General features: G+C 22.8%; 11 protein-coding genes across 11 annotated transcripts; 8 read left to right on the forward strand and 3 right to left on the reverse strand.

Moving 5' to 3' along the window:
• Nucleotides 1-58: 58 nt before the first annotated feature.
• Nucleotides 59-1,842, reverse strand: SRAE_2000188100 (Transmembrane protein 161A/B family-containing protein; the record flags this gene model as incomplete). The annotated part of the gene is made up of 3 exons (XM_024652883.1): nt 59-1,325; nt 1,371-1,528; nt 1,774-1,842. The coding sequence occupies 3 exons, from the start codon at nt 1,840-1,842 to the stop codon at nt 59-61; spliced, it is 1,494 nt and encodes a 497-aa protein (XP_024506416.1).
• A 60-nt stretch (nt 1,843-1,902) lies between these two features.
• Nucleotides 1,903-2,618, forward strand: SRAE_2000188200 (Zinc finger, AN1-type domain-containing protein; the record flags this gene model as incomplete). Its single annotated transcript, XM_024652885.1, has 2 exons — nt 1,903-1,960; nt 2,011-2,618. The coding sequence occupies 2 exons, from the start codon at nt 1,903-1,905 to the stop codon at nt 2,616-2,618; spliced, it is 666 nt and encodes a 221-aa protein (XP_024506417.1).
• Nucleotides 2,619-3,169: 551 nt separating this feature from the next.
• Nucleotides 3,170-4,024, forward strand: SRAE_2000188300 (Zinc finger, nuclear hormone receptor-type domain and Nuclear hormone receptor, ligand-binding domain and Zinc finger, NHR/GATA-type domain-containing protein; the record flags this gene model as incomplete). Its single annotated transcript, XM_024652886.1, has 2 exons — nt 3,170-3,266; nt 3,354-4,024. 2 exons carry the CDS (start codon nt 3,170-3,172, stop codon nt 4,022-4,024), a joined length of 768 nt encoding a protein of 255 aa, XP_024506418.1.
• A 281-nt stretch (nt 4,025-4,305) lies between these two features.
• SRAE_2000188400 (Asator) lies at nt 4,306-5,528 on the reverse strand (the record flags this gene model as incomplete). Its single annotated transcript, XM_024652887.1, has 4 exons — nt 4,306-4,599; nt 4,641-4,794; nt 4,843-5,401; nt 5,456-5,528. 4 exons carry the CDS (start codon nt 5,526-5,528, stop codon nt 4,306-4,308), a joined length of 1,080 nt encoding a protein of 359 aa, XP_024506419.1.
• A 436-nt stretch (nt 5,529-5,964) lies between these two features.
• SRAE_2000188450 (Crustacean neurohormone family-containing protein) lies at nt 5,965-6,305 on the forward strand (the record flags this gene model as incomplete). Its single annotated transcript, XM_024652888.1, has 2 exons — nt 5,965-6,081; nt 6,138-6,305. The coding sequence occupies 2 exons, from the start codon at nt 5,965-5,967 to the stop codon at nt 6,303-6,305; spliced, it is 285 nt and encodes a 94-aa protein (XP_024506420.1).
• A 2,435-nt stretch (nt 6,306-8,740) lies between these two features.
• On the forward strand, nt 8,741-9,358 carry SRAE_2000188500 (High mobility group protein DSP1; the record flags this gene model as incomplete). Its single annotated transcript, XM_024652889.1, has 1 exon — nt 8,741-9,358. One exon carries the CDS (start codon nt 8,741-8,743, stop codon nt 9,356-9,358), a length of 618 nt encoding a protein of 205 aa, XP_024506421.1.
• A 446-nt stretch (nt 9,359-9,804) lies between these two features.
• SRAE_2000188600 (Alpha-ketoglutarate-dependent dioxygenase alkB homolog 4) lies at nt 9,805-10,683 on the forward strand (the record flags this gene model as incomplete). The annotated part of the gene is made up of 1 exon (XM_024652890.1): nt 9,805-10,683. The coding sequence occupies one exon, from the start codon at nt 9,805-9,807 to the stop codon at nt 10,681-10,683; it is 879 nt and encodes a 292-aa protein (XP_024506422.1).
• A 166-nt stretch (nt 10,684-10,849) lies between these two features.
• SRAE_2000188700 (Nipped-B-like protein) lies at nt 10,850-15,075 on the forward strand (the record flags this gene model as incomplete). The annotated part of the gene is made up of 2 exons (XM_024652891.1): nt 10,850-10,874; nt 10,916-15,075. 2 exons carry the CDS (start codon nt 10,850-10,852, stop codon nt 15,073-15,075), a joined length of 4,185 nt encoding a protein of 1,394 aa, XP_024506423.1.
• Nucleotides 15,076-20,544: 5,469 nt separating this feature from the next.
• Nucleotides 20,545-21,035, forward strand: SRAE_2000188800 (EF-hand domain pair-containing protein; the record flags this gene model as incomplete). The annotated part of the gene is made up of 2 exons (XM_024652892.1): nt 20,545-20,710; nt 20,749-21,035. 2 exons carry the CDS (start codon nt 20,545-20,547, stop codon nt 21,033-21,035), a joined length of 453 nt encoding a protein of 150 aa, XP_024506424.1.
• A 3,526-nt stretch (nt 21,036-24,561) lies between these two features.
• On the forward strand, nt 24,562-25,068 carry SRAE_2000188900 (Gamma interferon inducible lysosomal thiol reductase GILT family-containing protein; the record flags this gene model as incomplete). Its single annotated transcript, XM_024652893.1, has 2 exons — nt 24,562-24,618; nt 24,670-25,068. 2 exons carry the CDS (start codon nt 24,562-24,564, stop codon nt 25,066-25,068), a joined length of 456 nt encoding a protein of 151 aa, XP_024506425.1.
• A 121-nt stretch (nt 25,069-25,189) lies between these two features.
• SRAE_2000189000 (Domain of unknown function DB domain-containing protein) lies at nt 25,190-26,146 on the reverse strand (the record flags this gene model as incomplete). The annotated part of the gene is made up of 4 exons (XM_024652894.1): nt 25,190-25,498; nt 25,542-25,637; nt 25,691-26,026; nt 26,069-26,146. The coding sequence occupies 4 exons, from the start codon at nt 26,144-26,146 to the stop codon at nt 25,190-25,192; spliced, it is 819 nt and encodes a 272-aa protein (XP_024506426.1).
• Nucleotides 26,147-26,321: the final 175 nt, after the last annotated feature.

The following is a 26,321-nucleotide window of genomic DNA, read 5'->3' on the forward strand; positions in this document are numbered from 1 at the left end:
AAAGATAAACAATTATTAACAAAATTACATATATAAAAAAACCTATAAAAAAATAAATCTATGCAGTATCAAAATATACTTTGTTAATCATTCCAAAAATACTAAAAGCAGTATTTGTAAATAATGTCATAAATAAAAAGTATCGCCATATAATAGCTTGAACAGATGGTTCTAGAAGATGACCTAATCTCCCTGGTACTTTAGATTCTATTGGTGAAGTACACTTTTCTGAAAAAATACAAATATTTCCAAGATTTTTATAAATCAACAAAAGGCATATAGTCATGATAATTGGTGCTATATATTGAATACAAGCTACACAAAAGTAGACAAAATATTGTTGAATTGAACGAATAAGTAATGATGCACTAATATTACCATGTTCTTTTTTTAAAGCTATGGCATTTTCATAACCAAGATTTAAAAATGATTGTAAATGTGGTATACGAACAACAAGGCGTAATATTACCCATATAAATATAAAACTCATTCTTATTAACTCATATTGATGTTCTGTAACATTAAATTTTCCTTCTCCATTAACAAAAACATTTTTTACAGGTGTTGTAAATAATGTAAGTATAAATACTGGTAATAAAAATACTGAATGAAGTAATAATTTTTCTATTTTTGATACACTTTTTAAAGCACCATTATACATTGTGGCATACCTAAGACTAGGAAATACTAAGGCTGATCCAATTAATGAAAATATAACAGAAAATAATAAATAAACTAGAAGTGGTGAACGTTTCTCTAATTTTGATATTCCTTCAATTTCCTGTGACTCAATAAAATTATTAATAATATCTGTCAAAGTATTATATGCCTGATCTAAATTAATATCCAAAAATTTGTTTCCAAACATTGTTATTGTCATACACCCAACAAAATAAATTGCCAATGAACTTAAAATGAGATTTCTTTCAGAGGTAAAAGTTTCATCAAAGAAAAATGAATATGTTAAGGTAAGTAGTGATTGGAGGGCAAAAACAAAAGACAATACAAGCCATAACATTGAAATATTGATATCTTGATTTGATGGAAAGAAAAATAAGAATGTCTCAGAAATGGTAAAAACAAAAATTGCAAATATTGAAAAATCAATAAGCCAATATAATGTTGGATAATAATTCAATTGACATATATGTCTATCAATAACTGGGAATGCATGTAAACTATATTCAATATTTTTCGGTACTTTAAAATCATTTTCTACAGTTTGATTTTTTTGTTTTTTATTTTTTCCACGATAACTTTTACCAAATGTTTTTTCATTGATCTTTCTTAATTCTTCTAATGTTGGTGGCAAGTATCGATATAAACTAAAAAAAAAGTAAAATACTTGTTTTTAAAAAATTTCAACTTACTTTTTAGAGATAAAAAAATTTATAAAAGAAAATTTACTTTTAAATCTATTAAAAAGAAACAATAGTATGAGTGAAACTATAACATGAAAACCTAGTAAAGCCATAGTATTTTTGACGATAACAGATATATCAAGAGTAAAATAAACAGCAGTAGATAACTTAAAATTGATTACGATGACGTTATATTGTGTTTACTAGAAGAGTCTAGTTAAATGAAGAAAGACATTAAATGATAGGCTGGAATTAAAATCTGTCATTAAAAATTGTCGATGGTTGTTAAAAATATTAAAAAAATAAAAATTAAATCATTAAATAAGTTTTATAATATTATTATTAATAAAATTTTCCTACGAATACAAAATTTTATCATTAAATAAGTTATACCCAATAACAGCATCTAGACCTGTTGGAGTTTCCCAAGATTGGTAGGACGTCCCTTTATTTCAAAAGCACATCTGATACCTTCATCCATAATTATACACTTAAATTTTTTCACTTACAATAATTTTAAAATATATATTATCATATCATAATGGCAGAATTTTTTGACTTAGGAACACATTGTGGATATGTTGATTGTAGAAAATTAGGTAAGATATATTTTTTATTATAATATATTAATAATAATAATTATTTAAAGATTTTCTTCCAATGAAATGTGATGCTTGTTCTGAATGTTTTTGTGGACAACATATTCAATATATAAGTCATGAATGTAAAAAAGGTTTAGAAAAAGATAATCAAGTCCCTATTTGTCCTATGTGTAATAAACCTGTTCCTGTAGGAAGAAATGAAAACATTGATATAAAAATGAGTCATCATATAGATAGTGGTTGTAAAATAAAGAAAAAGAAAATATTTACTAATTCATGTAATGTAGAAAATTGTAAAAAAAAAGAATTAATTCCAATAGAATGTAGTAAATGTGGATTAAATTATTGTATTTCTCATAGATTTCCCAAAGACCATGATTGTGAAAAAAGGAAAACAATATCAAATGTCAAAAATTCAGTGGTTTCAAGGGCAAATATAACACAAAACAATGTTTGTAGAAATGATGTTTTAGATGATGAAATGTTAGCTAAAACATTGCAAAATATTTTAATGGAAAATCCAAATTTATCACAAGAAGAAATAGATCGGAAATTGGCTGAACGAATGGAAAATATTAGACTTCATATGCAAAATAGTCGAAGGCAAGTTCCATTGAATCATAACCAAAATCAAAATGTTTGTCAAATTCAATAATTTTTATATTTTAAAGTTTTTTTTTTCAATACATACCATATAAATTACAACGGTTTTTTTTTAACATATACTGGATTATAAAATAAATGTATTTAAAGATTAAATGTTTCATTTGCCATTCAATTATTTTAACACTTAATGTTTATATAAGATAATATAGCTTTCTTCAATAAAAAAAAAAGTATAAATTTAAATTATATTCAAACAAAGTATTTGTTTAAATAATTATATAAAAAGATACGATAAAGTTAACTAACCAAAGTAGAAGACCTATTATTGTCACAAGGCATAGTTTTAATATTCACATGAAATGGCAGAAGTTAATGAATTAATATAAGAAAAGGTAAAAATTATATTAGAAAAGAAAAAGTGCAAATGAGTGTAAATCCCTGTTGATTACATATAGAAATAAGGTATATCAGTTTACATTATAATTAGCACTATAATATCAGGATTAAAAGATTGTGCTTGAGTTTACCAGTAACATTTTATATACATTTTACCTAACGTTTTGCTAATTTTATTTTAAAAAATTTTTATAACGTTAAGGTATGGGGAGAGGACCACCATCTGAAACACCATGCCAAATATGTGGTGACAAATCATATGGTAGACATTATGGAATTTATGCTTGTGATGGCTGTGGATGTTTTTGGAAACGATGGTAAGATAATTTTATAAATTATAATTTGTTTAGTATTAGAAAAAATATTAAATATGTTTGTATTTCTGGAGATAACAATTGTCCTGTTGACAAAACTCGTCGAAATTGGTGTCCAGCATGTAGATTAAGAAAATGTTATGATTTACAAATGAATAAAGCAGCTGTTCAAAAAGAAAGAGGACCAAGAAAGGGAAGAAAAAAATTTTTTTTTAATTTTGATGGTTCTATATTTAAAAATTATATAACAAGAAATATTTATTCATTGATATTTGAAGCACTGGAATTTGTAAAAAAATTACCTCCAATTGCAATTCTTGACAATAATCAGTCTTCTTTAATAATAGAAAAATGTTGGAGATTATTTTCATTATTATATTGTTTTAATAACAAAACTTCTATAAAATTCCCTGAAGCTAAGTATATTTTAGCAAAATTTTTCCCTCATGAGACTCACGTCACAGTTAATGATGAAGAATTACGTATAATATATTGTTTATTATTATGTAAACTTAGTCAAAAAATTTCAATTTTAATGTTTGTTGCTCCAATGTATGCATCATATAATGTAGCATTATTTAATTATTCAATTACTTATTATAAATCAGATATTCAACGTTTACTCAAGATCAATTTAATTATTGACTATATTTCTCAAAATTATGAACATGGAATATTTAATAAAGAATTTGATAAAATATGTGACATAATTCCTGATATACCAATAATTAATTACCTAAAATAAAATGGTAAATAATAAAAAATTGAATAATTAAATATAAAAATTGTATGCATATAAATATTTTAGTTAAAATAGTTTTTTACCTAAACTACTCATAACACTTTTTTTTTTTATTTTATTTTATTTATATAAAAATTAATCGTTTGTAAGAATTTTAAAGTTTAAACGTTTTAAATTAAAATGAAATTATGAAATTACATTTATTAAATTGTATGTTTTTTATGAAAGTTATAAGTAAATATGTTTTTTACTTTTAAGTTATTAAAAAATTTTTAAGTCATATTTTAAAAATTCATATTTGTTTTTTCAAAATTTTCTAATGTATAACAATTGTCAAGAATTTTTAAATCTTCAGGTAAAAGAGATACATTAACTTTTTTACTTCTTAAAAAGTTAAATATTGTACGTGTACTTGTATTACCAACTTTATTTGTTGATTTTTGAGATTTTCGTTCTTGAATCGGTTGATTCATAAATGCTGAATCTGGTTCATCTACCTCCATTGACTCTTCATATACTTTTTTTACCTCCCAATCATATGGATCAGTAAATAATGAACCATTAGAAGTTAAAACAGTCTAAAAATTATTTTAAAATAATATTTTATATAATTACTTACTTTTAATACAAGATAAATTTTTCCATAATCAGGTCTTTTATAATATGTTAGTGTCCGTAAATATTTTGTTATTTCAATAAACTCTGGATATCCTGGAAAAAGATGTTCATCTTTTGTCTCAATTTTATATGCTGTTATTTCATCACGAGAAACTCTAAGAAATCTCCAGGGTAATGATGATATTAAATCAGCTATTACATACATCATAGACCATAAATCATCATGCCTTCCTTGCTCTTTTCCATTTCCAGCATCAATACTACAAAAAACTGGTGTTCCTCTAAATAATATTTTTGATTGACGTGGTTCCCTTAGTGTAGCTTTTCCATCAATTGTAATAATATATTCACGACATAAACCAAAATCTAATAAATGAATAACTTTTAATGCTCCACCTTTTCGACCAATACAAATATTATCAGGTTTAATATCACGGTGAATAAAACCTACTTCATGAAGTTCTTTGATACCATTTAATATTTGAATACTTATTCTTATTAATGTAGAACTTGTAAATGTTTTACATTTATGTTTTAAGTCAGTAAAAGAACCACCAAGAAGTGTCATTACAATATATGAGAATGATTGTTTTTTACCTTCTGCTAAAATTTGAGCAACATTATTTCTACCTTCTAAACGTTTTAATACTGCAGCTTCTATCTTTAAAATATTTGCCTCATCTGTTCCATTTTCAGATGTTTTTACAGCAACACGAATTCCTGTATTAATATCTCTTGCTGTATAAATAGATCCACATCCTCCTGGAAAAAAAAAAATTTTCTTTTTTGATAATAAGTAAAACTTTTAATAAATACCTTCGCCTAATTTTTCTAATATTTTAAATCGAGATCCAATAATTAATCCACCTTCAATACGTTTGATGGTCATTTAAAAAATATATATATTTATATATATATATCAAAATATCATATTAAAAAATGAACATTTTAAAATATTATAATTAAGTATATCTTTTAAAAATTTACATTTTTTTAAAGTTAAATTTTAATTTTGGCATAAAATGTTAAATTTTTTTAAATCTATTGGCCATAATTACCTTGAAACATAATATTATTTGTTTATTAATATAGCAAATAAATTTAAAATGCATTAAACAATTATTATTTCATGTTTAACTATAAATAGAAATTTCTATGACGTTTGAAAAATTCCAAAATAACAGTGATAAAATTTCATAAATAAATAAATTACCAACGAAATTTCAATACTCAAAAAAAAAACTTTTTTATAAAAGTTTCTATACTAAAAAAACCATCCAAAAGTATTTTTGTTTTATCATTTACTTTATTATTATTTTAAAAAAATGATTTTAAAAATAAAAAGATATCCTACTTGTTGTCTTTTTATCATAATCATTATTTTCCAAGCATCTTTACAAAATAGTACACCACGAAAATATAAAATCGTCAAAACTTGTAAAGTAAGTAAATTTTTTTTTTCAAAATATTAATATTATGAACAAACATTTGTCTTCAGTTTGATAATTTAGATTACAAAAATGTACTAGAATTAATTTGTATTCAATGTCATGAATTTTTTTCCTATACTTCACCAAATTTAAGAGCACAATGCAGAACAAATTGTTTTGATAATTCAATTTTCATTAAATGTTTGAATATCTTTGAACCACATAATATTAAATAATTTTATTTTATTTAAATTCATTAATAAAAGTAAAAAAAAGTACAATATTTTTATTACTAAAACATTTTATATCAAATGATCAAATATAAATTGGAAAACATAAGTAACAATAAATATTCAAACTATAATTTTTTTTGGTCTCATTCAAACAAAAAAATGATATATTAAATTTTAAATAATAAATATTAAATTTAATTTTATAACTATCCATATATTCCATAAATAACATAAAAATTGATACTACTAATTAAAAACTAAATTTTTTTAAAAGTAATATTATATCAATTATCCATTAACATTAAACTTTCACTTTGAATAATATGAAACATTTAAGATTATATATAACGATGTATAGTTAACAGTAGATAACAAATCAAACTTATCATTAAATGATAAATAAATTAAGATTTTAAGCTTTGAAATTATTAACAATTTTAACTAACGTTTACTATTATTTATTCATAAACAATAATATAGAAAAGCATTTTTTTTTACCAAAAATAAATATCAAATACAGGTAAAATATAATACATCTCCAACTATTTAAATAAAAATTTTATTGAAAAAGTACAAATAATTTCTTTACTAATATTCCAATAAAATTAAAAATAATTTAAAATGTTATATCCATAATAATTAGTAGAAAAAATTTCCTTTTTTTTTACTATATTAATATTCAATTTACAAAATATTTATCTTAAAAAAAAAATATTTTAAGGTCACAAAATTTACCTACACGACAAGTCAATCAATACAAAATAAAACGTGTAATGCTTGCCTATTCCCTTCCATTTAACATTTGAAACGTTATCTACACTATGTGATATTATTACTACTCTAAAATTTATGTTGAAATAGATATCCTATACTTTTATATATATATTAGTTTTGAACTATGTATGTAAATACTATTAAGAAGTGACTCGAGCGCAAAAGGTTGACATTCAATGTTATGCATATAATATAATGTTATATTTCTACGTTTCTGCCTTTTACTAACATTAAAATATAAAAATGCTTGGTCGAAAGGCCTAAGAGTACTATTATTAATAAGTCTTTCTATCTCTGGCCTCGTATATACTATTCAATAATTAACATATACAAATGTCCTTACTTCATATCTCTGGATTCTCTTTTTTAATATGGTCATATTTTTTCTTCTTTTTACTTTACTATGCGAGAAGTGGCGAACGATCCATTTTTATATATGCTTTATCAATCCATAACTTACTATAGTCTTTCTTTTCATCTAAATAGAATCTAATCTTTGAGTTAACAAGCGCTTTTACGTTACTGCTTATGTCGCGAACTCTAAACTTTCCTATATACACACTATAGTCATAAGTGCTCTTAAACATTCGCGCCGGTCGCATCTAAATTATTGCAATGGTGGTGTGTCGCCTATATGCATACAATACTATTTAGAAAAATATGTTGTTCTACACTAATATTGTCTTTTATTTACATCAACATGAATAATACAAATATAGAAAAGTAGTTATATTGGGGTATTGCGCTTCAAGTTATAATAACAAGTATAATTGGGGCTTTGTGACTTAATGAGATACCATATATAATCCTTATTAAATTTATTTAAAATTACCGTAATCGCCTTCAGAGATTTCTCCCTAAATTAATATTATATTAAAGCTACTAAAATAATACGGTATTTCTTTCAATTATTTTAATATATATTTTATTTCTTATATTATTAATACACTGTTTTTTTCTTTATAACTTAAATTTTTACACTTTCTAATGTTTTAGTTGATCTTTTCGGGAACCTTTGATAAAACTAACCAGTTCCTTTTATATATAAAAATGAAGATTGATTAAATTTGTATGTTGATTTATACCATTTATGTTAAGAAGTAGCACAATATTTTGGCGGGTAATAATTTATATTATTAGAATAATTAGCTATTAAGCTTTTGATTAATTATTTTAAATATATATATATAATTATGATTATATATATTTATATGTATTAAACATTCTTCTATCACTATTTAACCTCTTGTGTTTTGGATATAGATAATATATTTAATAAGTTATATTATGATTACATGTAACTTTTTAGAGTAGTATTTTAAAAAGTATGTTCAAATTATTTAATGTCACTTTAGTATACTAATATGTCTTTTTAACATTCGGATATCCCAATGTATTTGCCTAATAGACTCGCGCATTTCTAACAAACTATATATAAAAGCTTTAACGTACATTATCATATAACCAGCTGTTTTATTAGTGATTGTGAGAGTTAATATTTCTACGTATTACGTGGTATATAGAGTATTTGTCTTACATTTATATATATATATGTATAGTATATATAATATATATATATATATTTATACATATTAAATAATAATAAAACTTAGTATATTTCAGGTTATAAGTTATATTTCTAAACCGTCTTACTATAATTTGCTATGATGCGTGAAACTAAGCCTCCAGTTAGGGGTAAAACTTCTCCCTATGGATTTTTTGTAAAAATGTGTTACGAAGAGCATAAAAAAAAGTATCCAACTGAAAATGTCCAAGTAACAGAAATTTCAAAAAAATGTTCTGAAAAATGGAAAACAATGTCTGATGATGAGAAAAGACGTTTTTACGAGCTAGCACAAAAAGATGCAGAAAGATATCAAGCTGAAGTAGCTGCATATGGCGGTGATGATGTAACTAAAAAGCGTAAAAGAACTAAAAAAGATCCAAATGCACCAAAACGTGCTTTATCTGCATTTTTCTTTTTTTCAAATGAAAAACGACCGGAAGTACAACGTCAGCATCCAGAATGGAAAGTTGGACAGGTAGCACAAGAGCTAGGAAAGTTTTGGAAAAATCTGCCTGATGAAGAGAAGGCGATTTATGAAAAAAAGGCAACTGAGGACAAAGAACGATATGCAGAGGAAATGAAAACATACCGAGGCGAAAACGGCCCTTCTAGAGCGGGACAAAGTGGTTTATCTACATCTAATGGTTCAGCAATGACAGATATGAGTTTAGAAAATCAGCACGAAGTTGGGGATCTTCATGACGAAGATCTATAAGTAGAAGAATTCCATCTAATCCCATCATACCTGTTGCCCATTTTCTGTATCTCATGATATTTTATTATTATTGTATATTTTTTGACCGATTTTAAACACCCTCTATTATTGACTAATTTGATTTTTATATTTTCCTCAGTTGTACAAAGATTTTCATTCTAAAAGAGTTATGCATTTTTATGGTAGCTCAATTGTTAACTTTGTGGTTTGTGCAGAGTTAGTATTTTTTAGTGCTCATCGTAGGGCATTGTTAGATTTCATTTATTGAATATAAATTGCATCATGCAAAATAACACTTTATGATTTTTAATTAATGTTTACTATGTTTTAATAATAAAGTATAATAAAATTAGTGTTCCAGAATATGTATAACGTTGGAATATTTTACTTAGCTATTGTGGATTTTCCAATTGAGTGTTTTTTTTTTAGTTGGCCTAAATAAAGTAATGAGTGAAGAGGGTACAGTTAAATGCGGCTGCAAAGGTGTGAGGTTTTGCAGATTTTGCAAAGATTCTGAACGTGTCAAAAGATTAAATTTTGAAGATGATCCATTTAAAAATCATACAGTATATGTTTTTAGTAGTGTTCATAAAAAAGCATTTTTATCAGAATTGTCTCATCAAGCTAGTAGAGAAGAGATTGTTGCTGAGACAAAAAAACTTGATTCTTCATCATTTGCATTACTTAAAGATAAAGATTATGTAGATATTGGTGGACTATTACTTTTTAAAGATTTTATTAATGATGAAGAAGAAAAATTTTTAGTTGATCGTATTGATAAAAAAGAATGGAAATTGTCACAGAGTGGACGTAGAAAACAAGATTATGGGCCACAGGTTGCATTTAAATATCAAAAAGTTAAAATACATAGATTTGTTGGTATGCCGGACTACTCTGATTTAATTCTCCAACGAATGAAAGATGTATCGGAATCTGATCTCGGGCGGTATCAGCCTTTTGAATTATGTAATTTAGAGTATGATGAATCCCGTCTTTCCTCAATTGATATGCATAAAGATGACACTTGGATTTGGGGAAATCGTTTAATTAGTTTAAATTTAATTAATGGTTCAATTATGACTTTAGAACATTCAGAGGAAAAAAAATTGTGCTTTGTTGATATGCCACGCCGTTCAATGTTATGTATGTTTGATGATTCCCGTTATGTTTGGAATCATGCTATCTTTCCAAAACACATAATAGGAAGAAGAATTGCATTAACAATGAGAGAACCTGCAACAGCTTTTCTAGAAGGTGGTGAAATGTATGAATCTTTTGGAAAAGAATTAATTCGAATTGGGAAAATAAGAATACCAACTATATAAAATAATAAGGTGAAATAACGGTTTGTTAAAATATGTTGTTTTTAATGGTGATTGTTTTGTTGAATAAATTTTACTCCATTTATTTTGTTTCTTATAACGATATTTATTTTCGCGCAGCATTTATAAGAAGTTGTTGTAATTGTTTTTGTAATTTTTAATCTAAGTAATGTTTGGGGAAGAAAATTTACAATGTATGTTTTCATTAATATTAATTATTTTTATGTATTTCCAGTTGATGATGATAGTATGGATGTGGATTATGAGGATAAAGAAAATAGTGAGACGATAGATAATTTAAAAGTTGATGTAAATAAGGGAATTAAAATGGCAGAACCTGCGTGGTCATCTTTAATTCTTTCTGAAACAGAGGCTTTAAATGATGTTCAAAATATTATTATGGAATGGATACAATTTAATGAAGCAAATAGTATTATTTGGACAGTGGAAAGCAAATTAAATAATATGATTTTATATAATTTAAATCAGGAATTTAATATTCTTTATTGCTTTAAAAAAATTAGTAAAATTTCTCATTCATATCTTGAATATATAATGAATACAATTTCATATTTTCCGATAGATATTTTCTCTTACTTTGATAATTTAAATTTTGAAGCAGATTTTGAAGATAAAATATCTTATTGTTCAAGGTTTATTGATATTTCAATAATTGGTTTACAAATAATTACCTCACGTGTTGGTTTAAAATTGAATAATGAAGAATTTTTAGAAACTGTCTTTGATTGTTTTGTAAAGTTAATTTATAAAGTTGATGAATATTGCAAAAATTGTGAAAAAAATAATTTAAAAGAGATAAATTTTTTGAAAGGGAAATTATTTACAGTATTTGAATTGTATGGAAATTTTTTTAAACATGCAAAAGGTTACATTGGATTTGCAAGTAAAGTTTTAAACGAATTAGCATATATGTTTTTAAATATATTTGAAGATTCATTTAAACTTCCTATTAACAAGTGTCTTACAACTATCTTTCGAAATTCGGAGGATCAATGTCAAATTTTGACAGAACTAATTTTAAATTCAACTGTTTCAACACAATTTGAAAATGAAACAGAAAGAGAGGAGGGAAGTGATTTTACAGTACTGCTACTAAATTTAATTCAAAGTATTCTCCATACTGAGGAAGATGATAATGAGTATGACTTTGATGATAACATTGAAAATGCCGTAAATGCTTTGTTGGTAAAATTTTGGAGAGCTGAAAAGTTAATTGACGTCATCATGTCAACATTTTTGATAAAAATGAAACAAAAAGATATTGAGAAGGTTGAACGTTTATCAATGTTAAAATTTGTCAGGGAACTAATAAAGTTACTTTTTAAACCAGAATGGCCTGCATCTGAAAGATTTTTAATATCATTAGCTAAAAAATTGTCATATAATTTTTTACATAGTGATAATGATATCGTTGTACGATGTATGTGTATCGAAATATCTTCTGAGTTATGTAAAATGATTGTAAAAGAAAATTTATATGATTTAAACAAATTTGGAGATATTTTTTCTAGAAAATTAGATGAGATTAAAAATCGTCAATATGAAAGTTTGTCTATGGTTAAAAAAAATGTATTAAAGTCATTGAAGGCGACACCATTACAATATTGTTTATTTTCAAGTGTTGTTACTGATTATTTAAATAAATCTGATAATAATCAATCAGTTTACAATTTCAAATTGTCAAGATATTATCATATTGGTGAATGTTTAGATTTCATAAATAGAGAACATAATAATACTATAGATAATGATGGATTAAATGAGAGAACCAAAAATAAAATGAAAAAAATGATTGGAAATATGAATAAATTTTTTATTTGGAATTTAAAAAATCTTTTTCAATTTAGTGATTGTGAAGAATATTTGGGAATGACGAAATCTGAAGTAGAGATGGCAAATAAAATGGTAATTGTTCAAAGAGAAATAAATGAATATGTTCGTAATTTTTTTAAAGTAGTTGTATCATGTTTAAGAAAAGAAATTCCTCTTCAATTACGTGTTACAACAACAAAATGTTTAAGTTCAATTTTTGAACTTAACTATGATCTTATTAATATGCCTTTGTTACTTCCTTTTATGACTTTTAGGGCTCTAGATTTAAGTGCACAATCAAGAGAAGTTCATGTAGATTTTTTGGCTAAATGTATATCAAAAAGACCTGATTTAATGAAGAAATATTTTCATATTTTTTATGGACGTTTAAATGACCAGAATATTAGTGTAAGAAAAGCTGTTATATCATCATTGTCTATTCTTTTACCTGTTATGGAAGATAAATTAAAAATTGAAGTTATTAAAGATGTCCTTGTAATGCCAAAAGAGGAACAAACTATACTAAAAGAAATTGTACAATTTTTAAAAAATAGATGGTTTAAAGAGGAATATGCGCTTGAGATTCCAAGTGATATTTTTAATGAAATTAAGTCAGTTGCATCACATTGTAATAATGATGAAAAAAAGGTTTCTTTTTGTCAGATTGTTGAATGTATAGAAGATACGGATTGTATTTTAGTTCAAAAAATTATGAAACAATTTGTAAAATATTTTTGGAATCAAATTTCATATCATCTTGAAGATAATCATACAACAAAAAATGAAAATTTATCAGAATGTCTTTCAGCTCTTAATTTGATAAGTAAAGTACTTCCAGATTTGTTTATAGATTTTATTGATCTTACATTACCTTATATACAATTATTTATGAGTGATGAGTTGCTTAAAAAAAATGTCTTAGATTTAGTGGAGATAATTTGTAATACAATATGTTCTTTAAAAATTGCTTTAAATAAAACAACAATGGATTCATTAGAAAAGTCATTGTGTAGTCTTATGTTAATTAAAGATTACAATTTATGGGATAGATCAATAAAAACTTTAGGTAAGATGGATATGATATCTCAAAAAACGACAGATAAACCAATTAAATATGTAACTAAATGTATTGAACATTTTAATGAACATAACATAACAAGTTCAGATGCAAATTTAAGAATTATGATTTATCATTTTGGACTTTTTATAAGATATTATCATATATCTTTTTTTAAAAGATGTACATACTTAGAGGATATGAAACATGATGAATTTGTTAAACAAAAACTTATATCATTTTTATTTAAATTTTCAAAGAATTGTAAAGATCCCTTAATGATAAAAGCAGTAGTTAAAAGTTTGACAGAAGCATTGATAGCTTATCCAAAATATTTTATTGAAGAAAAGATTCTCAACTTTTTTAAACAATATTTAGATGGATCACCAGAAAACTTTTTAACTTGTAGTGTTATTGTAAAAGCTTTATATGAAGTTATAAAAAACGACGACAAAGTGTCAGAAATTCAGGCTGAAGCTGATAAGAACTTTAAAATATTAAATTTAGAAGAGGATTCTTTACCTTTCAAAATAATGAGTGCATATTATTATTTAATATTGGGTATTTATTTTAAAATTGATTCAACTACTCGTGTAGATTGTTATAAGTTAATTTCATTGAATGTATTGACTGGAATTATAAATCCACATGATAGTATTAGATATCTGGTAGCATCTTTGTGTGATTCTAAGCTTATTATTGAAAATGAAGTTTTAAGCTTACTTTTAAATGTTGAACGAAAATCGCCTAAAACTTTCTTACAATTTATTATTGAGGGTATGGTTCAAGGAAGAAATATTTTACTTCAAAATGATTCTGAAATAACATTCAGAGGATTTTATTTGAAGGCAGATAAAAACAAAAATATTAAAAAAAGTTCAAGAAGTATGGAAGTTACCAGCTATTTCAACATTGTATATAAATTTATATTAAAATATAAATATTATAAAAATTCATTTTTCAAGAATATTTTAGAAGAAATTTCAGTTATTTCAAGAAGTTATGATATAATCAGGGAAAAAATGTTTATTGTTGATAGTATAGCTACATTAAATTACAAAGAGACTGATTCATTAAAATTTATTGTCGAGAAGTGTGGTTCAATTTTAGATGTTTCTGGTTCAGAGTACTTAAAATATATTGGCAATATACTAGAGACGGATTCAAAATTTAAAGAATCACTTAAAGATCCTTACACATTTAATGAAGTTTTAAGAGTTTTAAAAAGTTTAGATGAAGAAAAGTTATTACAGTTAGTTAACTATGTTATGGAAAGTTATTCATTTGCTGTTTTGTGTGAATTGCGTTCTTATCTTTTAAAACGTTATAAAATAAAAGATGATGATGAAGGTGAAATTAAGTTACGTGGATTAAATGAATTAGATCTTCCAATTATAAATTACAAGCATATTTTTAATTTTCAAATGCCTCTACTTGATGGTGGCTTAAAAACTTTATCAGAGTATATTTGCTATTTTTATTCATCCATCTACGAACTTGATTAAAGTAAATATTTTTTTAACCGTGGTTTTTTTTTAAATTATAAAATAAATATTTATCTAATTCTTTTTTTCATTCAATATTAAATAACTAAATCCTTTAAATATAAAAAAATGAAATGAGTTTTGAAAAATTAATTTTGATATTTAAATATTAAATAAATTTTTATATCATAAAAAAGTGCACTGACAACGATAAATATAATCATTTTTAAATAAAAAATAATTTTTTTCATTAAGATACTACTGCATAAAGTGCAAAAAGAACAACATTAGAATTTGGTGCAAAATTGTTGTTTCAAATGATTTTGAAGTAAATTTTTTTACAAAAGTAAAAAAAGATTAAAGAAACCATTTTTTAAATAACATTTTGTAAATAATAATTTTTAGACAAGATATAAATTTTTGAAGCTAGGCTTAGAATTTTTAGATACCATAACTTTTTTCAAAAAAAAGACTTATCAATAAAATAAAAAAAATAATTCTTATTTATTCATTTTTACACTATACATCAATGAAAATGTTTTCAATAAGAAATTTCACATTGATAAAATAAACTATCTTATTTACATTGCTATCAATTTCCTCTTTACTATTTATTATTTCTAAAAATACAACAAAATAAAAAGTTTTAAAAATTGTGCTTTTATTGTATAAATTAAATATTTTTCACTAATAAAAATAGTGATTATTTTAAATCAGACAAAATATAATTAATTTTTTTATGCACATATAAGATAATATTAAATTCAACTATTAGAATTATTGGATATTAAAATGTTTTTAAATTAATTCTTTTTCAAATCATATCAAGCTTTTCACATGTTATTTATAGCGGCAGATAACAAAAACTGGGGATAGAAATTAATTTTTTTTTAATTTATTTATTGATATGGATCAATGATACTTTTAATAGCATCAGTAATCATAATTTATAAAAAGTATATAAATTAATTTGAGTTTATTTTGTTTTTCTATTGAAATTTTCTCTATTTTTTTATCTTATTAATTAAGAATTGATAAAGTATAAAAAAAAATTAAGCAACCAACTAAAATAATAAATACTAAACTTTATTATAGATATAAAAAAAAGTTAAATTATATAAAATAAAAAAAAAGCAAATATTGTTCATGTTGAAATTTTATGTAATTTCACAAATAATTCTAGTTAATTAAATAGTTAACAGCAAACTTATCATGTCCTGCAAGCAAGTACACTTGTAAGACAAATATACTCAATTTATTTAATCTAATTTATCAACACTTTTATGTATTTTAAAATTGTTAAAAAATAAATTAATAATAATTCATATATTTATATTAAATATAAAAATTTAAATTAATATCATTTGATAACAAGATTTTTTATCTATCTTAAAATTTTATCATCTCTAAAAATATTTAAAAATCGGAATAAATATTAATTTATGTTGCTTTATTTACCTTCCTTAAAATTTAAAAATAAAATTTATGGTTTTAATATTTTCTTCAACTTAAAAATTGAATAATTTTTTTAATAAAAATTAAAAAAAAAACAACTTTTTTTGGAATTTGAATATGCTACTATAGTCATTCGATAGCCCTTGAAACGGGATGAATTTTGCATATAATCAACAATATTCAAAAATTGAAACATCAGGAGTTACAAGGATTCAAAGTTGAAGGGCGAAATTGTAGAATTTTTTTTTTAAATCTCGATTTTTATGATAATGTAGAAAAATTTTTAAAAAAATACTTTATTCTAGACTAATTTTTTACGAGAAATTCATTAAGCCTATTCACATCTTCATAGGACTTATAAAAATGAAGATATGATAAGAAATATGTTTAGAAAAAAGTTTTAAAAATTTAGTAATAACTCAAGTTTATGAAGTCACAAGTTCATGAAATTTGTTGCGCTGTGCTTCTTTCGTGATTTAAGGTATACCCTACGTTGAAAAGATTTTAAAATTTTCAACCGTTATTGAGATATGAAACCTGGTACTTTTTCGCGCGTAATCCATTGTCACCATTTTTTATATCTCGCAAGTACTTAAAGATATAAAAAAATTTTGAAGGTAGACACCACTTGAAAACTCATTTGAAGTAAATTGCAGAAATCTTATTGCATCTATCTTAATTTTGAAGCGAGATATGAACAAAGGCGGAAATTTTTCTAAAATATTCATTGTACCCGACTTTTCAGTATCTCAGCAAATAATGACCCTATGAAGATGGGACAAGTTTCATTCGATTTCTTATCAAAAGTTATTCTAGATTAATAATTTTCATAGCTATAACTTTATTATTTTTAGATATATAAAAATTGGCTGAAAATTTTCTAGATTTATGATTTTACCTCTAAAAATGTGACAGAAAAAGAACAACTTTTTTTAGAATTTGAATATGCCACTATAGTCATTCAATAGCCCTTGAAATGGGATGAATTTTAAATATAATCAACAATATTCAAAAATTGAAACTTCAGGAGTTATAAGGATTCTAAGTTGAGGGGCGAAATTGGGGAATATTTTTTCGTAAATCTCGACTTTCATGATAATATTGTAAATGTTAAAAATAAACAGTTGATTTTAGATCAATTTTTTACGATAAATTCATTTAGCCTATTCACATCTTTATAGGACTTCTAAAAATGAAGTTATGATAAGAAATATTTTTAAAAAAAAGTTTTAAGAACTTAGTGATAACTTAAGTTTATGACGTCACAGAATCATGAAACCAGATGCGCTGTCCTTCTTTCATAATTTAAGGTATACCCTACGTTGAAAACATTTTAGAATTTTCAACCCTTCTTGAAATGCTTTGCTTGGTACTTTTTCGCGCGTAATCCATTGTCACTATTTTTTTATATCTCGCAAGTATTTAAAGATATAAAAAAATTTTGAAGGTAGACCCTATATGAAAACTCATTAGAAGACGATTTCAGAAATCTGATTACGTTTATCTTCATTATGAAGCGAGATATGACCAAAGGCGGAAATTTTTCAAAAATATTCATTGTTCCCGACTTTTCAGTATCTCAGCAAATACTTATCCTATGAAGATGGGACTTGTTTCATTCGATTTCTATTCAAAAGTAGGTCTAGAATATTAATTTTTACAGCTATGACATTATTATTTTCAAAGATTCAGAAATTGGCTAAAAATATTCTAAATTTCTGACTTTACCTCTAAAAATGTGAACAAAGAAGAACAACTTTTTATGGAATTTAAATATGCCACTATAGTCATTCGATAGCCCTTGAAATGGGATGAATTTTGAATATAATCAACAATATTCTAAAATTAAAATTTCATGAGTTATAAGCTGTCAAAGTTGAATGCGAAATTGGGGAATATTTTAATGTAAATTTCGACTTTTATGATACAATGAGATATTTTACAAATAAATGGTTGTTTCTAGATCACTTTTTTACGAGAAATTCATTAAGCCTATTTACATTTTCATAAGACTTCTAAGAATGAAGTTATGATAAGAAATATGCATAAAAAAAAGTTTTATGAATCTATCGATAACTTAAGTTTATGAAGTCACAGAATCATGAAATTAGATGCGCTGTGCTTCTTTTACAATTTAAGGCATACCCCACGTTGAAAACATTTTAGAATTTTCAACCGTTCTTGAAATACTATGCTTGGTACTTTTTCGCGCGTAATCCATTGTCATCATTTTTTTATATTTCGAAAGTGGTAAAAGGTATAAAAATATTTTGAAGGTAGACCCTATATGAAAATTCATTCGAAGACGATTGCAGAAATCTGCTTGTATTTATCTTCAGTCTGAAGCAAGATATGACCAAGGGCGGAAATTTTTCTAAAATATTCATTGTTCTCGACTTTTCAGTATCTCAGAAACTACTTGTCCTATCAATATGGGACTAATTTCCTTCGATTTCCTTTAAAAAATTGGTCATGATTAATAATTTTCATAGCTATAACATCATTATTTTCAGAGGTTCAGAAATTGGCTGAAAATTTTCTAGATTTCTGATTCTACCTCTAAAATTGTGATAAAATAAAAACAATTTTTTTACTGTTTATTAACTATCAAATATTCAAATCACTATATATTTATTCAAATTTTTAAAAAATTTTCAAATAGTTTTTTATTTTATTTTTTATTAATTCAGTACGTCAGTAATTCTAAAAGAGATCCACTTATCTTAAACCAAATTTTTTGGTTTCTCTTTTTAAAAAAACAAATATAATAAACCACACAAAAAAAAATCTAAAATAACATTATTATAGAGATATCAAAAGATGTAATCAAATGTTAAGGCTAATGATGTATGAAAAATAACTAATATTAATATAAAAAAAAATGTCTTTGAAATTATTTGTTATCTTTATATCAAATCATTTCTTTTAAACAAAAGTATTCTAATGAATTTTAGTAATTCATTTTTTATTTTATTTTCTTTTGTTATTAAAAAAGTGTGAATAATTCTAAAAATGTAAAGTCACAAAAGAAAAATGTCAAGGATGTAAATTGTTTCAAGCGGAGACTTAGTGAATCTTTTGAATTGATTTCATCGAAACATATAGATGAATATGATGTGGATGTTTGTTGTGGAAAATTTGTTAAGTGTGCAATGAAAAAAAATTGATTCAGTATACAGAGAACTTTTATTATTTGCTTGGTCTTATGACTGATATTCACTGAATCCAATCAAAAAATATCTGAATGAAAAAAAAATTTTATCTATTGAAGTTATGAAATCTTGATATAATATTTTTAATAAATTTAAAGTAATTTTTTTTTAAAATATTTTTTAGAGTGATGCTTTAAAAAATGAAAGTGATTCATAGTTTATTGTGAAACCTTAAGGAAAATTTTGCTTTCAAAAACGAAAAAAAAACTTCATGACTATAACGAATATTTTTTTGCTATTTTTAATAAACTCTAAAAATTTTTACCAAAGACATCCTGGAATGTCTAATAACTTAAATAAGAAATAAAACTAGAATAAACAAGAAGTCAGTATAAAAACATCTCAAAGATGATCTTGAGTATAGAATATATTATTTTTGTTAATATTTATCAAAAATATTATAAAAAAAATGTTTATTTGCCAACTTCCAAATCGGATTTTAAGAAATTGTTAATTAAATAATATAACAAGATTAAATAAAATGAACTTTAAAAATGATAAAAAAAATTGTTATGTTTTGTATCATATAAACATCTTTATTTTTCTATATATAGAATATGATTAACATACCTAACAATATAAAACTTTGTTATTTTCAATGTTATATAATTTGTATTTATTTATTTTTTTCTAAAAATTTTAAAATAATATAACATTTTATAACATAAGAATTTTTTTATCTAACAATTATATTTTTATTATTAATATGAGATAAAAACATTATTTTTATTAATCATCAATTTTGTATAAAATATTTCTTGATCATAAATGTTATAAATGTAAAATTTTAAAATTACATTTATTTAAATATTTTTGTTAAAAAATGAATGATGATTTAGAAATTTTACGTGATGCAATAAATTCATTTGATGATATTGGTGATGGATGTGTTTATGTTAAAGATGCTGGAAAAACTTTAAGAATTTGTGGTTTATATCCATCAGAGGAAAGTATTAATAAACAACTTGGAAGTCTTCTTGATACTCCAGGTAATTTTATATTTAATTGTTAAAAATTAATTTTGTAGATGAGCGTGTTGGGGCAAATGTTCTCATACCAATGTATAATGAATTAAAAAAAGATATGGTAAATGTTGAAAATCCTATTAAAACAATTGAACCTATATTAAACTTTTTTGATCGCGAAGGAACAGGATCTATTAAGGTATCAGATCTTCGTCTTATGCTCCAAACATATGGTGAACAGTTATCTAATTTAGAAATGGATTCAATTTTTTCATCACTACCTATAAATGAAGATGGATATATCTCAAAAGAATCTTTTATTAAAGAGATATGTTTTGACACCTTTTAATATAAAAAATAAAAACATTTGTAAATATAATTAAAAAAATTTTTATATAAACAAAGTTATTGAATAATTTTAAAAAATATATGTTACTTAAATAAAACTATTATTATATAAACTAAAAATAATTAGGTTTTTTTTTGTATGTTAATAAAATATTTTAAAAATTAAATATTAAAACTTTTATAAACATTATAAATATAGTAATCTTTATTAATACTGGAGGATTTCTTTTGTTATATAGTGATAAATTATGTCATAGATCTATAAAAATTTATTTAATATTAATTTTCATATAACAAAAATGTTATATAAAAGAATTTATTAATATTAAGTTTGAAGTATAAATAGTTAAACTATAAATTTATTATTTTTGACATAGATATTATTACTACAATTTTAAAACTTTCTTTTTATTTTTGAATTTTTTGAATTCTTTTTTTGATTCTATATTAATTTAATGAAATAATATAATGATATTATTTTATAAAACATATTTTTAAAATAACGTTAATTATTAAAATGAGTATTAAAATTATGTTTAATAATTAATAATATTATGTTAAAACTAAAAAAGTCTTTTTTTTTTATTTGTATTTATATTTTTAATATTCTAGATTTCATCAAAATACATTTTTTTCTTCATTAATTTGTATTATTTAAATGTTTAAAATTATAGTAATAGAAATTTGTTTCATTAAATAGAACATATGTTTCAATTCATACAAATTTTATTTTTAATTATCTTCAATCATCATATCTTAAATACAATTTTAATTAAATTTGTGATTTAAAAAAATACCAGAAAAATGAAAACTTTTACTTTATACATAATATTATTTCTTTTGTTGTACATTTTTTAAATTTATATAATTAAACCTTTTAAATAGAATATTATCTAATTTTAAAGAAATTTCTCGTCAAAAATAATTAATTAAAAAGTTTCTTTTTTTTACTTGAAAGATATCTTATCATATTATGGTATAAAAAATTTTTCTAATTAAATAGAGCATCATAAATTATTTCTAATTAATATGTAACATAATACTAAAATTTTTAATATGAGCTGTGCTAAAATTGAAGAAAAAAGAATAACTATATTTACTACTTCAAGTATTTATAGATCATATAATATTAATATATGTATATTCTTTTCAATACCTAAAATTTTTCTCTTTGATTATTATTGTTTAAACTTTAATTTACAAAATATAAATTTTAAAAGTTAAAGTTAATAAGAATGTGATTATGTTAGATGAATAACAAGTTGAAGAAATAATATTATTAATTATCGTATTCAAAATTAAATAGATACGGACATTTAGAAGATATCTATTTGACAAACGGATATAAAACTTTTTACGAAATATTTATGGATTAGAGAAAGTAGTTTTGGTAATACATTGTTAAGATGAAATTCATTCTATCACTTTTAATGTTGTGTAATCATTTAACCAGAAATAGACATTAAAAAAAATATTTTTAATTTTTATTACTATAATTATATTCTCTTTATCATGAATAGGTATATTTTATTCATCATATAGAAAAGGAAATTTTTTTTTTTTGATTTTTATCTAATATAGTTTAAAAAAAATGATAGTTTTTATTTATGTAAATTTTTAACTTTATTACAACATTACTTTTTTTTTTAGAAAATTAAAAGTAGATTTAAAATTAAAAATATTAATGATAATAAAATTTAAATTTTTAATTGACATTACATAACATAGATTAACTCAAATTTTGTAATAAACATATTAAGCATTTGTTTAAATAAAGCATTTATTTAATCTTATATAGTAACAGAAATAATATCAAAAGTAATATGTCTTTTCTTAAATATATTTTGTGAAGTTTTGGTATAAAATTTCTGAATATTAATATATACATATATCTAACAGTTATGTTATTTATTATATTATAATAAACTGTTGTCATATTTTATTACTTTCCAGACAATTTACCATTTCAATGTATTGTTATTAAAAAAAAAATTATTATTATTATTATTATTGTATTCCAGATGACATTGATGAGGAATATTTAAGTAATCCAGTTAACCAAATTTTCCTACCAACAATTATTCTTTTTAATTACTTTATCTGAAGATTTTTCTTCTTTTTTTATATAAAAGATAATGTAAAGATTGTTGCATATTTAATTTCAAACAAATATACCTTAATAATTGTTTCACATTTATCCTGAAACAGGAAAAAAAATTTTTTTTATCTACATATATATTGTTTATTTTACAATCACTTATTACTCTTTTTTTTTCCTTATCTTAATAAAAACAAAAATTAATTACGCCATCCTTAAAATTTTAACAATGAACATTTTATAAACAGGATAGTTAGTCATTTTTCAATGTAAAATACTTTATAGATATCTTAAACTAAGGAAAAAAAAAATTCATGTAAAATAAAAGCAAAATTATTTTTAATTAAAGATTTGTCTACTTAAAGGAACTAAGCTCATAATCAAATTTGATTCATTAGATAAAATTAAAGTTTTCATATGTATTTATTTTTTAAATATTTATAGTGATGTTAATCTTATTAACAACAATATAACAAGTTGATAAAAAAAAATTTATTAAAATCTTTTTTTTTTCAATTCAAATTGCTAATCAAAATATAGATATCATATATTTTTAATGTTACAAAATATCTGATAACTTTTATAATTTATCTATAAAAATTTCATTTATTTCATCTAATTATATATATATATATCTATAAAAATTTATCGTCATTTCAAAGTGTTATTTTAGTTTTATTCATTTAATCATTTGAAAATGCCTTTTAAAAATACAAAAGCTGTTCTGGTGATATCTAGTTTTAAATACTTATATAAATGTAGGACTATCAATAAATGGCTTTGTGTTAGAAATTTATACAATAACCAAAGTAATATTCTTTATCAATTAGCTATTCATTTTATTATTAAAAATTTTAACTAAAAAAATTTTTTTTTTTCTTATATATTTTTAATATAAATAATAATTATATTAAATATTATATGATTATATGGTATGATATTTTATATTATTTTAAAATTACATTTCTTAAACAATTATAGTTTTTGCGTAGGTAGTTAATTGTCAAAATGTTGATAAATTTCTTAACAATATTATAATAACTAAATCTTGTACTTATTCCTGTTTAATAGTTGTTGTAATAATAATGCTATTTTTGTAAGTAAGATAGAAAATTTTTTAAATTATACTATTTAATTACATGTTTGTTTGGTATCTAATTGACATCAGAATATTTAAATATTTTTAAGTCATTACAATTACCTTGAGATTCAATGTAGAATATATATGCCATTAACTATATAAATAATAAATATATTGATATTCTTTAAATTTTTACATTTATTTTTATTTTTAGAAAAAAAAAGAATGAATTGTTTTATTAAAACATTATCATTTCTTATACTATTTGTGATCTTTATATTGACAAACTGTCAACAAGTAAATGTTACAATTTTTGTTGAATCTCAATGCCCATATTGTACTAAATTAATGAGAGAACAACTATGGCCATTTCATATAACAAGACCAGGTATTATGAATTTACAGGTATATTAAATAATATAATTATTAATAAAAAATAAATAAATTTTTTTTTAGATTGTTCCATATGGTAAAGGTCAATGTATTTTTAATGAAAAAAGACAATTAGCATGTAGTTGCATGCATGGACCAACAGAATGTGAACTTAATAGACTTCAAAATTGTGCAATATCATATTTTCCACAAAGACATATTGGTTTAGTTACATGTATTCAGGGATTAGCTAATCTACAAGAAGCCCATCAACGTTGTTTATCTCGACTTTCACCAATAACACAACAAAGATTAATGCAATGTGCTTCAACTCAAATTGGGGAAACTTTAAATTATTATTCAATGATTAATACTCATCGAGCTCAGGTTAATCTCTGGCCAACAGTTTATGTTAATGGAAAATTCTTTGATAGAAGTTATTCAATGGAGCAAAAGATTTGTGAAAATACTGCTTGGTGTTAATTTATTAAACTATTTAAAAAGACATAAAATATATCATACTTAAAATGAAATGTCTTGTTTTAATATGTAAATAATATAATGTTATAAAAATATATAAAAATTTTTTTTGTTTGTTATACCTTTAGATATTTTTTTTTTGAAAGATTGATTTATTCATTAACAGATGTTGTGCATGATACTTAACCTCTTCATAGAAACATGATTTCATTAATTCAAAAACATCAAAACATGGAATATAACTATAATCAAGATTTAATATTTTACCAGGTCTTTGATCACAAAATGCCAAACATTTATCACCAGCTATAGTTTTATCTACTCCACGAATTTTACAACATTTTCTGTGATCTCTACCTTGTGCTGCACAATATTGCATCTCTGCTGTAGCCTGTAATGGACAAATATCGTATCCAATAAACATATTATTTAGCTAAAAATAATTTTATCTTTTAATTTATTAATATATAACTGACCGTTGTTTTGGTAAAATTATTAAAATCACATTTTTCTAAACATTCATCAGGTAATCTTCGTGCTTTACAACATTCTTTAAATAAAAAATTTGGATTCTATAAAAAAAAATATTTTTTTAAATTTAATATTAAAATAAAAAAAAACATACTGTTAATTGTTGAAAAGTAATTATATCTAATTTTTTAGTATCAATAAACTTATTTTTTTTATTTACCATTTCTTCTTTATATGTTTTTAAGTTTGAAACTAAATCATTTATTAAAAAATTTGTCTGATTAACATATTCATTATCAGAAATTATAAAACCACTTTTAGTAATAGTTGATCCATAAACTTTATTTTTTTTACACCCATACTTTTCACAGGAGTATCCTGGTGGGCAAGTTTCATCAAAACATTGTTTTATAACAGCTCCCATTGCTTTAACTTTACAACCACATGATGATGATGAATGTCCACATCCACAAACTCCAGATGACATACACTATATAGTAATAGATATATATAATAATTAATTAAAACTTACAGCATTTATATTAGAATAAACATGAAAAATTATTAATATTAATGATATGATTAAAATCTTTTTCATTTGACAATTCATTTACCAAATTTTAAATTTATCAAAAAGTTTTATATAAAATTATTTGTTTATTTACATTTCAAATAATTAATTCTTCAAATTATAAATATAAGTAAAGTGTATTATAATATTAAAATTTCAATTATTAAAAAAAAATTTGTTAAGAAACTTAACAAAATATAATAAAAAAAGATTT

Source organism: Strongyloides ratti (genome assembly GCF_001040885.1).
Source record: "Strongyloides ratti genome assembly S_ratti_ED321, chromosome : 2".
Taxonomy (NCBI): Eukaryota; Metazoa; Nematoda; class Chromadorea; order Rhabditida; family Strongyloididae; genus Strongyloides; species Strongyloides ratti.